General features: G+C 41.8%; 1 protein-coding gene across 2 annotated transcripts in view; it reads left to right on the top strand.

The window, feature by feature from the left end:
• Nucleotides 1-12,881, top strand: part of INVS (inversin) — a 107,161-nt gene that overhangs the window by 51,875 nt on the left and 42,405 nt on the right. The window contains exons 4-7 of one of the 2 annotated variants that reach the window (XM_066627086.1): nucleotides 5,739-5,912; nucleotides 7,566-7,733; nucleotides 10,425-10,605; nucleotides 12,265-12,374. In XM_066627086.1, the coding sequence (XP_066483183.1) occupies nucleotides 5,739-5,912; nucleotides 7,566-7,733; nucleotides 10,425-10,605; nucleotides 12,265-12,374 (633 nt within the window). The remainder of the gene's footprint in view (nucleotides 1-5,738; nucleotides 5,913-7,565; nucleotides 7,734-10,424; nucleotides 10,606-12,264; nucleotides 12,375-12,881) is intronic. The other variant, XM_066627087.1, reaches the window with a different exon arrangement.

Below are 12,881 nucleotides of genomic sequence, written 5' to 3'. Positions count from 1 at the left end.
AAGATGAAAATTGAAAAGAGTTGCGGCATTTAAAGGTCTGTTTTAACCTGCAAGCTTCTTAGCTTGAGTCACTTGGTTAGCTCAGGAGGTAGTGTTCAGACATTGGCTTCAAATGAAAAAGGTCAAATTTTTTTTCTGGTCAACTGAGATTTGGCAATGTTAAATTCAAAAATGTGCCTAAATGTTCATGTAACATATAATGCACTTCAATTACCAGAGTTTCTTCAGAGGATATGGCTAAAATGATAATCTAAAGAACGACTTTAGATGCTCCCAATTTAGATGCACATTTTTTTTTCTCCAGACAGAGCCCCTTCCCAATACCATATCACAACCTGCTTTTGAAAATCCCTTCCTTTTCAACAGTGTGAAAGGAAGTTTGCACAGAGTTTGCCGTGTGGCATGGAGAGCTGCTTTTTGACAAAAACAAGCTCAAAAACTGCCTTGGACTCCCAGAATAAGGTGCATTTTTCCATACATTCCACCTTAAATATTTTAAATTAAGTGTTTTAAATTGTTGTTTATTGTGCCATCAATGTCCATGGCACTGTAGAGAGAGACAACAAAATGACAGACCTGGTTTTAGAAGTTTGCAACCTAAGATTCAACATAATATAGGCCACAAAGAGATCTGTTGTAACCTTCAGGCTTTTGTTCGCTATTTTGGTCTTTTAATATTCTGGACTCTTTAAGAGTCGCAGGGCCCAATCCTATCAACCCTCAATGCCAGTGCTGAGCTCCAGCACTGGTGCTGAGTGTTCCAAATGTGCTGTAAGGCATGTCCACAGAATCCGGAGAGGGGAAGCTGCTAGTGCTGGAGGGACAGCACCCTATTAAGGGTTGGCTGGCTCTCCTGCAGCACTGACTGATGGTATTTTTGGGGTGGGGGGGAGGCAGGGAGTGGGCGGAATGGGTGAAAGAGGAATTGGCCCAAGAGGGGGGTGGGACAATCCTATCCTCTGTGTCAGGCTGCAGAGCCCAACCAGAGGCTCTCAAGTCTGCGCTGACAAAAGAGCATGTGCAGACTTGAGAAGCCCCATTGCAGGGACTGGGCCTTTCCCCAGGGGAAGGGAACAGAAGTCACCTTCTTCCAAGAGACTTCTGGCAGCCTGACAGTGCTGCTAAATAGCCATTTTGGCGCTGCTGCACCTGGCAGAACCTCCAGGGATAGAATTGGGCATTGGGCTACCTGGCGGCACCTGAAGCAATAAAGTAAGAAGTTACTGGTGTCGATCTTCACAGATTGACTTGCTCCAGTAAGTCTAAGTACAGGAATGCTAACCAACCTGTAAGACCAAAGGTAAGAGTATTTGCAAATTATGTTCTGCTTCCTGAGAAAGGATGCAATCCTAACCCACTTTCCAGCACCGACATAAGGGCGGTGCAACTCCAAGGTAAGGGAACAAACATTGCCTAACCTTGAGGAGGCCTTCGTGACTACCCCCCAACTGCAGGATGCCGTACATGCCCCACTGGCATAGCTAAACCAGTGCTGGAAAGTGGGTTAGGATTGCACTCAAAGTGTCCTAAACTTGAGGGAAACTATTTGAATTGGGGAGTATTACCCAGAAATTCTTTACCACATGTTAAAACCTGAGAGACCATCTGGTAGTAATTAGTTTATAGAAAGATGGTCTGTTAACCATATATTCAGTCTCCTGAACATTTTCTTTTGAATAGCATAATAGCTTACTTTGAAATTAAATCTGGTTGCAGGAATTTGATTAAATTGAATAAATATTCACAGAATGAAGCAATTCTCTGAATTAAAGATGAATGATAAATTCTGTCATTAATTAAATTTTTTTTAAAGCAGAGGAGCTCATTTCTAATGTCATTACTAAAACCAAACCAAATGCAAAACATTAACTCTGTAGATGCAAATTTATTATCATGCAGTCATTAGGAAGCAAAGAACATTTCTTACTATTTTTTTAGAAACAAAAATTCCAGAGAATGGGAACTTCAGTAGTACATAGAGTTTCCATACTTTGAAATAGGTTGTTCTTACTGGATATTTTTTATTGAGAAAAAAATATAATGGCTAGATAGATAATATCAAGCAGATAATAGTACAATAACAAATACAGCAAAACCTATTTCAGTGGGTCTATCAATAATTTCTTCAGGGAGAATCCTGCACCAAGGAAATTAGGATAAATAATCTCTTAAGGGGCATTTGGTGGGCCGCTGTGAGATACAGGAAGCTGGACTAGATGGGCCTATGGCCTGATCCAGTGGGGCTGTTCTTATGTTCTTAAGGGGGAATAATCTTGCCCCTTAGGTTTAGAAGCACCCTCTGGGAAAAGAATGTCAATTAGAGACTTTGTTAGTATTGCATTTTAGAAGGAAATGTGTGTTCCATAAATGTTAGAAATAAATCTCTATCCTATATATATTGAGATTTGATATTTATTTCTATCATTTATATATAGATATTGATATATTAGTTCCATATATATATATATATATATATATATATATATATATATATATATATATATACATATATATAAATTCATATATATATATATATGAATTTATTCCCATAGGTTTCAGCTGAACTGTTTTAAATGAGCATTCTAGGACATTATAGCATTCAATTACTGATGTTGAGGTTTTTCTCAGTGAAAATGATGAAATAATAGAATAGTAATTTAGTAATTAATATTTGAACAGTAAAAATAGCATTTAAACTTGTTTTAAAAGAGTGAATATTTTCTTTTGCTCAGTGTAATAGAATATCTTGGTCATTATGGACATAAACACTATTACATTTAGCTTGTGTAGAACATTCTTCCTGTTATAAGCCAAATGTTACTGACTTCTATATCACATAAGAACCATAAGCAGAAACTACAATTTCTTCAATATCAAAAGTCTCTGATAAAATTGAGAATCCCATTGTTACTTCCTAAAACCACAGTTGTTCCTACTAATCCTGTGAACTAATGCAGAAACCTTTGATGCAGCTCTAGTCGCTAAATTGCAACTGTGTTACCCACCTGATGATGCAGGTATTTGAGGCTGAGGAGCAAACCGATATGAAATGTAGAGGATATACGTAGTTTAGAGCAGTGGTTTTCAAACTGTACCACTGTAAGTTCTTGTGGGGGCGGGGGGAGGCAGCGATGCGATCCCTAGGATCACATCGCGAACGGGGCTGCAGGGACTGGGATGCACTCACCAGTCCCTGCAGCAGCCGTCCTGGGGTGCCGGGAGCCCTGTGTGAGAGTCTGCAGGACTCCCCAGGTCGTCAGAAGTGAAAGTGGAGCAATTGCGCTCCGCCTCAGCAAAATTGGAAGTGGAGCATGATCACTCCATTTTCACTTTCTGCAGGTGGGGGAGCCCTGCGGGCACTTGTGCAGGGCTCCCCGCACCCCAGGGTGGCTGCTTAAGGGACTGGTGAGTGCACCCCAGTCCCTGCAGCCACGTTAGCGATGCGATCCTAGGGATTACGTCGCTGCCTCCTCCCTGCCTCCTCGCTGCCCCTGTGAGGAGGGGGCAGAGGCCAGGGCCTTCAGTTTGCGACACCCCAGTTTGAAAACCACTGATCTAGAGTTTTCCTCCATGCCAGTCATCTTATTCCTAAACTATATGACTGAAGTTGAATCAACATGCCCGGCAGATAGCAATGAATAAAGGGTAGGTGGGTGAGGAGGCTGTCCAAAATAATGTACTGTATTGTGAGATGTCATTGCAACATCTGTTCTTCTGGTTTTATACTAAATTTGCTGTGAGAGACAGAAGTTCCTGTGCAGGCATTGCCTAGCTCTGGAAACAAAATTAGGTGATGATTGTATGGTTGTCTTGATGAAAACAAGTCTTTATTCTTCCTTCCTCCTTGTCAAGGAGTATAAGTTGGTACAAATATTATTTTGAAGAGCCTATTTGTGTAGTTAACTGCTCACACAATAAGTCTACTTGAATGTACTTACAGTGTAACACCCAAGGAACTGCTCACAGAAGGTACGGGAGGTGTTGTTCATGGGTTTTCAAGATTCAGAAGATGGCACTATTTCTCTATCATAGTATTTTTTGCATCCTCTGATATAGGCACAATAAGTCAAAGGCCTCTTTAACTACAAAGTCCTATTCATTAAATGTGAGACAGTGTTCCAGCTTCAGGGCTTAATTTCCTGACTCCCTTCTTTTGCTAAACTATATGACTAGAAATAGTGTGGCATAGGCATGTCATTCTATGTGAGGGGTTACTCACCTCAGAGCACTTGAAAATTCCTAGGCTCAGAGCCATGTGTTCACTCATCTATTCTATTCTAAAGCCATAGTTTGTGAGGATGAAAAATTTCATCAAAGTTTTACTGCTACTTTACAGTTGCATAATTTCATTGTAAATGTACTGCAGTGGGGGATGTGCTTGATGCTGGCAAAGCACAGTCCTGGGGAGTGAAGGAGTTCCAGGGCTGGTGCTAGCAAGCATAGAATTGGGCCATACTTAAAATTTTCTACAACACCAATTCCAACACTCTTCTATATCATCTTCTCGATGACCCTTATTTTACAGATAAATTTTGGAGTACAAAAATAAAACAATTGGGAGTCGAGCCTGATTTACTTGGCCATTTGTCACAAGATGAGGCATTTAGGCTCATTAAAGAGAGACTCCTGGACATTCATACTTCCAATATTCTATCTGCTGCCAACAAAATTTGTTCACCATTACACTTTCATTTACCGGTTAGAGTAGGGGAAATCCCCAACTATTTATATATTTTAGAATGTCCAAAAACTAGAAGGGCCTTTTCTGTGGCCCGTAGTAACTCCATTCCATCTGCTGTTCTTTGGGGCAGATGTAATGGTACTCCTCTTCATGAAAGAATTTGTCCATGTTCTCAGCGTGTTGTAGAAACGTTAGCCCATCTTCTTTTCCATTGTCCGCTTCATTATGAGGCCAGGAGGAAATGTCCAGCTCCCCAACCCTATCTCAATTTTTTCTTGGAGGATTCTGTTATATTGCAAGCCTTACTAGCTTCCATTGACCCTAACACCATTTTTCAGATAGCCACATTTATCTCGCAAATTGTGGCATCTAACTTGAAGCGTGCCCCCATTTCTTTGAAGTCTCTGAATTATGGGAGTTAATTGCAAGTTGATATATTATAAGTAAACGAACTTTTAGTTGTATGAAAGTGTTTAATGATTTCTTAACTGCATGCCAATAAAGGTACTGAAACTGAAACTGAAACTGAACATAAATTACTGATCTAAAATAACTGAGCTATGTCACTGCATTTCTGAACTTACAAGAAAGATGGCTACAAAAGTATCCTCTGTAAATAAACAACTGTGTTGTCTCTACTGCAATCCTGCAGTTCTGGGGAAGCACTAGTTTACTGGAGGTAAATCAGAGGTTGAGAAGTGAAAAGGAGGTGTCCCCCTAATCCCTCAAGGCCTTGCAGAGAGTGGGGCTTTGTAGACTTAGGGACTGGGGAAAAGTGGAAGAATAGCACACCTGGTTGGCATTGTAGGTCCTTGACCTGAGACACCAAAGCCACTGCCGGGGGTTGCTGCATCAGAATGGGCTATGCAAATATACTGCAAGGATGGAGCAAATTTACACAAACAGGTCCAAAAAGCTAGACCAGGCACTGGGACCTGGAAATATTTTCTCCTTCTGGGTTTTTAAACTATAAACCACCTTTTAAAAAATGGCTGTGGTGAAACGAATATTACCATGTTTAAACTAACCATTTTCTCCCCCTTATTAAATTGTACAGGGAAACTATCGCTTTATGAAACTTTTACTTGCTCGTAGAGCAAACTGGGTAAAGAAAGATTTGGAAGAAATTACTCCTCTGCATTTAACTACCCGACATAAGAGTCCAAAATGCTTAGCTTTGTTGCTGAAATACTTGGCACCAGGAGAAGTAGATATACAGGACAAGAACAAGGTAAACAAATTGTTTTGTGGCTTTTGCTATCTTGGAAAAATTGGATCCTTCTTCATGGTCCCTACAGTCCCACTTTGTTCAGTGTCTGAGTAGATCAAACCTTGGAATGTTCTACGACGAGTGAACTGGCTCTCATGCAGCCTCCCCTCAAGGAGAGTTTGTAGCGAGTGAATATGCCTCAAGGGGAGTGGTACCTTCCCACTCAGTTATTTTGTGACTGCCACAGGAGTAATATTGCAAGGTATATTCTCCATGAGTTTCTTCTCAGAATGAGCTTTAGGAATTGCTTTTTCTAAGGAACTGTCTTTGGGCCCAATCCTATCCAATTTTCCAACCCTGGTGTAGCCATGCTAATGGGGTGTGCGCTGCATCCTGTAGTGGGTGGATAGTCATGGAGGCCTCCTCAAGGTAAAGGAATATTTGTTCCCTTACATTGGAGCTGCACTGCACCTGTATCAGTGCTGGAAAATTGGATAGGATTGGGCTCTTCCTCATTAAAATACCCTGGGTTTTTTCCCCTTTGACTTTGCTGTTGTATGTCTTTTCATTTGGCTAAATGACTCTTTCTTTCTTTCTTCCTCTACACACTGATGGTATCCCAATTTCTGTAGTTTTTATTTTAAAAACTGCTCCACATTTGGAGTCAGGTTTCCAATTACTGATGTCCACAATTGCTGCTGAATTTGTTTTCTTAGGGTTTAAGCATTGAGTGGATTCATACTCCCATTGCCTGCAGTTTAGGGCATACCTCTCTCCTGCCATTTCTGATATTCAGAGACATACTGCTTTGTATCTCAAAATAACACATACACATCATGACTTGCAGCCATCGATAGTCATTCTCCATGAATTTTTACAATCCCCTTCTAAAGCCACTCAAGCTAGTGGACATCATCACATCTTGTGGCAATGAATTCTACAGTTTATTTACAGTTGGTTCTCAGTATCTGTGGGGGGATTCATTCTAGGACACAGAGAGAGAGAGAGAGAGAGAGAGAGAGAGAGAGAGAGAGACCTGTGCCGGGATGGGGGCTGCTATCAAATTAGTAGTGCCTCTCAGAAGCGTCCGGTCACATGCGACTTCCCCATATCTCAGAAGACCTCCCAGATGCTTGTGGGAGGCACTACTGGTTTGCTGAACCTTTTTTTTTTATGATGATACTTTTAATCACCTTGCTTTGTCATATTGTAAACCTCCTCAACTTCCTAAAGAAAGCAGAATAGACATTTCAAAACACTAAGTAAATACTATAATGTGTCAAATGAAAACATTACATTGAAGAGATGCAAGGCCTGGTTGTTGGACTGAAGCAACATTAAAATCAGTATGTTTATAGACTCGTAGCAACTAATCATCAGAGACTTCTACTTGAGAAGCAGCTAAATTTTAAAAAAATTGTTAGTTGCATTTATTTTATTTTCAAGAAATTTGCACCCTTCTTTTCTCATCAGTGATCCAAGATTGCTTAATAGGGTTCATGTCGTGTAAATAATGCATGTATGTCTTATAATCCATCTTTGCTTATATGCTCTGAAGAAATATGTTACAATATCTAATTGGTTTCTAACATTCACAAAGTAGTAGAAGGTTTGTTACTATTAATGTTAGTTTCTTTTTCTTCAAAAAATCTTTGACTCTTCCATTATCCCCAGCAAACTGCTCTTCACTGGAGTGCCTATTACAATAATCCAGAACACGTGAAACTTATAATCAAGCATGATTCTAATATTGGAATCCCAGATATTGAAGGCAAAATTCCACTTCATTGGGCAGCTAACCACAAAGACCCCAGTGCCATTCATACTGTCAAATGTATTTTGGTAAGACTTTTAAACTCAAATGTTATATAACTTTTTTCTTCTTTTGTCACTCATATTGCCACCTTGGGGCCTCCTCAGAGGTAGAAAAGTGGGATATAAATACCTAGATGATAGAGATAAATAAATAAATAAATAAATATGCTAGACACAGTATAGAATATAGAAATGTAACCTTTTTTGAGTGGATTCACATTCTTAAGGACAGTGGTGATAGAAGAGACACACTTTGAGACAGGCTTTTTGAATTCCCCATATCACCACAATGACTTCATAATGACCTGTGTTATGCATTTTCACCTGTTCGCGTTTGATCACAGGCTTTGAAATATCACCCCCACTAAGTTTCTACTTTGAGAGCTTGAGCCTCCCCAGAAAAATAATATAAATGTTACGTTTCTCTGTATCAACAATGAACACGAACAACTGGTCATGTGCGTCTTCAGCTTTCTGGAATCATCCTGTTTCTACTAAACAACAAGAGCTAGGTCCACAGCAATGTTGGAACATAGGCCTGAACCCACAATTTTTTGCCATCCAGTTTGTATGTATTTGGGAATAACTTTTTCACATTTTAACATCTGTTGATGTGGGTGTTCATATGGTTGGGAGCTTTCATACCTGCTCATATGGGTGGGAGCAAAAGTGTTTCAGTTCCTTCATTGCCACCTTCTCTATTTTTGAATGAAATTGAAACATTTAGAAGGAGCCATAGATCTTGTCGATTTCACTGTTCTGAAAAACTCATCTGTCCTCCTTTTTCTCTGCCACTGCTATGAGAGAAGAATCAGGGAGTTTTTATTTTTCCTGTAATGGAACATTTATATAAACCAGCACTGGTATATGCAATAATACTTTTGAAATCTTGACAAGGCATCAGTGAAACAGACCAAGCTTTCCTTTTACTTTGCCATGTTCACCAGAAATGGTGGCAGGCTTGGCAAAAAGGATATGTGTGGGCTTGCATGGAAGCATGGGTCAGTATCTAGGATAGGTAGGTGAGGTATTGTCTTCTCCTGCACTAGCTGAAAGTCATGTAGGAACATTTAAAATAGGAACAGCACAAGTTGTAAACAATGGTAATCCACACTAACGGAAGTGGGAGCAGATTCCCTAATGAAAGTATTTTTAAAAGTTTGTGTGTTTTCAGCCTGAGAGAATTTTGGATTTCAAAACCATGAGTAGGTACTGTAGCTGTTTAGTTCCATAAGCATTGCATCTGCCATCTTTTCATTTATTTTACTAGGTAAACATTTATTTTAGTAGGCTTTGTGAACATTTGGAATATGATGAAAAGAAATATATAATTATTTTTAATCACCATCATCATTTTCTTGCTATTACTGGGCTGAATCTGCACTGTATCAGAACTCTATAGGTAGCGACTATCATGTTCTAGAACAGGGGTGTCTAAACTTTTAGGCCAAAGGACCACATCAAATATCTGGCATGATGTCAAGGACCAGAAAAATAAATTTTAAATATAAAATTTAATTAAATACATTAGATAGCCTCAGAAAGCCGAGGCCTTCAGATGACCCAAAAACATCACTTCTTGTTTTTCAGGAAAACCATGATGTTTTTAGGCCTTTAAAAGGCATTCTGAGGGAAGGAGCATGGCCTCCCTGGCCCTCAGAACACCCTCCAGACACAATTGGAGCACAGCTCTGGTCACATTCAGTTGAGAGGGCCAGAGGCTTGCAGGATGCCAGAGGCTAATCATGGACCGCATCTGACCCCTGGGCCAGGGTTTGGAGACCCCTGTTCTAGGACACTGTTTCGCAAACTGTGGGTCAGAACACACTAGATCAGTGGTTTTCAAACTCTCCAGGAGGGTTTGTGCCACTGTAAGTGCTTGCGGGGGGGGGGCAGTGGGGGTGGGTGGAAGGCAACGGCACGATCTCCAGGATTGTGCCACTCAAGGGGCTGCAGGGGCTTGGGAGCACTTAACCAAGCCTCCTGCCGCCTCCCCAGGGTGCGGGGAGCCTGCTAAAGCGGAAGTGGAGTGCAGTCGCTCCACTTTCACTTTCACTGCTGCAGGGAGCCCTGCCAAAGGTTTGCACCAGGCTCCCTGCACCCTGGGGAGGCTGCAGGAGGCTTGGGTAAGTGCTCCCAAGGCCCTGCAGCCCCTTGAGCGGCGTGATCCTGGGGATCGCGCCACTGCCTCCTCTCTGCCTCCAGGCTGTCCCCGCCCCTTAAGGGGGCAGAGGCCAGGGCCGATACCCCAGTTTGAAAAGCCCTACACTAGATGGTCTCAAGCTAATTTAAGGTGGGTCCCCATTCATTTCAATATTTTATTTTTAGTATATTAGACTTGATGCCAACATGGTATGTGACTGCATTTGGTGAGATCTGTACTTCTAGCAGGCTATAGTGTATATGATTTTAACAATGATAGTCAATGGAGCTTACTCCTTAGTAAGTGTGGATAGAATTGCAGCTGAAGGGCACAATCCTAACCAGGTCTGCTCAGAAGTAAGCCCTATTTTGTTCAATGGGGCTTACTCTTAGGAAACTGTGGTTAGGATTACAGATTGTTAAAAATTTTTCCTGCTTGAGGATGTAACTTCCAGCCATGACATCACTTCTTGTGGGTCCTGACAGATTGTCATTCTAAAAAGGGGGTCCTGGGTAAAACGTTTTGAGAACCGCTGTTCTAGAACTCAGTTTAACTTATGTGTTTTAACAAAACAGGATGCTGCTCCCACTGAATCTCTGCTGAACTGGCAAGACTATGAAGGACGAACTCCCCTCCACTTTGCAGTTGCTGATGGAAATGTGGCTGTCGTTGATTTGTTGACCTCCTATGAAGGTTGCAATGTGACCTCTTACGACAATTTGTTTCGAACTCCCCTTCACTGGGCAGCTTTACTGGGTAAATACTGAATGGTAAAATTCAGTAAACTTTCAGTAAAATTCTAAACTTTTCTTGCACATGTGTGATGAATACCTAGTTTTTTCACCTATTTATTGATATTTTTCTTTATTTTTGAACACTTTTAATCCCCCAGAAATTTGTGTGTTAGTTCAATAGCCTACAAGCTGTTGGGACATGCTATTACAGTAGTCTTAGAGCCCAATCCTGTGCTCAGTGGCACGGCTCCATAAGGCACGTTTGCGAGGCTTTCCACTAGACTCCTGCCTGTGCTAGCCCAACACCGGCCGGTGCTGGGCTAGCACGGGCGGTCGCCCAGCCTCTTCAGCTCAGCAGTCTTGTGGACCGCCGAGCCATGGCACGGTAAGCGGGGACGGGGAGGAGGTTTCCAGGGAGGGGCGAAGCCGGCAGGGGCGGGGGGAGGGGGGGGAGGCATGACGCGGAGGCATGACACGGGGAGGGGGGGCGTGCTGGAGGTGTGCCGGGGAAGAGAGGGAGGCGGGTCCGCAGAGCTCTGCTCTGCAGAATACAAGGCGCTCATGGAGGGCTTGGCGCCCTACACAAGTGCCTTTACTCTACCCATTACTCTACCATTGCTGGGCTGCTTACCTTACCTGGGAGAAGGGGATGAAAGTCCCCTTTTCCTGAGGCACCTCCAGCGGTAGCCTGGGGTGCGCAGGATCCGGCGGCAGCTGTTCTTGGTGCCACCAAGGCTGGGCATCCCGGGCAGCTCAGGATTGGGCTGTTAGTTATTCGTTAGAAAATACCATTCCCAGGTGGCTTTGTGCTGGATGTCCTTCTTAGGGCTAGATTAGTCAAGCCTCTTACTGAGATAGGCATGTGCTCACTGAAGGCCACCAAACCTTCCTGTTAGGAAAGGAATGGAATGGAAAGGCCATGTGGGCTCCACTCATCCAGTTACATAGCGTGATGACATCATCTAACCTAGATTACTTAAATTCAAGCACAGGGTGCTCTGGTGTGTTCTGCCAGGTCTACTGTTGAAATCAGCTGCTGGTTTGCAGTTGCCACATGTACTTTTCAATAAATACAGGGACTAAGATTATTGGGACCATGTAAGTAGCAAGCAAGTGGCATTGTATTTCTAGCTAGATTTGTTTAGGGAATTAATTTTATTTTGTTTGCTCTGACTCCAAGTCAGCCTGCAAATTTCACTTTTCACAATGGGTTGGGATTTTTTGTGCTTAGCTCTTGACTAGCATCCTGGCATTCTTCTCAGGGCATTGCTAGTTATTGCATTCAACTTGGCCAAGGGGAGGGCAGATGATTGCAGTTGCTAGGCAACAAAGAGTTCACATATAAAAGCCACTTTGTGATCAAACTGCTATTGACCTCTCACACCAGACAGAAAAGGCTAGCTCTAGCATCCACACGTTCTTATCGGTGCAACAAAACTAAACTATCAACTATTGCAGTGTCCCAGGATGACCACTCTTGCTTTACCCCGCTTTTGCTTCAATGCACTTATAGATTGAAAGCATATGTGGCAAACACTCATCCATTTCTTTTTAAACTGGAAATGTTTTCATTGTCAGTTTTCTTCTCTCACAGGATGGGGGAAGAAACCTGGAGTACATTTACTAAGATGAGGATTATGTTGTTAATATTCTAATATCTACCATTCTGGTCTTTCTTTAGGTCATGCACAGATTGTCCAGCTTCTTTTAGACAGAAATAAGTTTGGGACCATTCCTTCAGACAGCCAGGGAGCAACACCTTTACACTATGCAGCACAGAGCAACTTTGCTGTAAGTGAAGCAAATACATTATTTTAAAATATCACAGAGCCCTTTATTGTTGGTCATTTCTTTTGCCTGGCTGCTGGTCAAGGTACTGGCAAAAACTCCCTACTACTGGTTCTGTAAGCTTCAGTTAGACTCTAGTCTTTTTAAGCAAGCTGCAAGAGGTTTAAAAGAGGCTTTTTCTGGTAGTATATGCACATCTTTTGTCACACTATTGCCTTTGGTCAGATATGTTTTGCAGGTTTTTAAAACAATAAAAGAACCTGTTAACCAGAGTTAAAAATAGGATGGCTGTATATAACATTAGCAACTATCTGTTTTTGAAGCCTCATTCAACTTTTAAAAAAAATGCTTTATCACTAGTCATTCTGATGTGTATATAGCCCAACTCAATAGCCCAGTGAAGCAGAAGCTATTACAGTAATTTGGACCACAGTTGTTTATACACAATGTTTGACTGTTGCATGACATGATACATCAGTGGTTCTCAAACTGCTAGGTCACGACCCACCA

The sequence above is a fragment of the Tiliqua scincoides genome, chromosome 5 (genome assembly GCF_035046505.1).
Source record: "Tiliqua scincoides isolate rTilSci1 chromosome 5, rTilSci1.hap2, whole genome shotgun sequence".
NCBI lineage: Eukaryota > Metazoa > Chordata > Lepidosauria > Squamata > Scincidae > Tiliqua > Tiliqua scincoides.
This window is presented reverse-complemented; position numbering and strand designations above follow the sequence as displayed.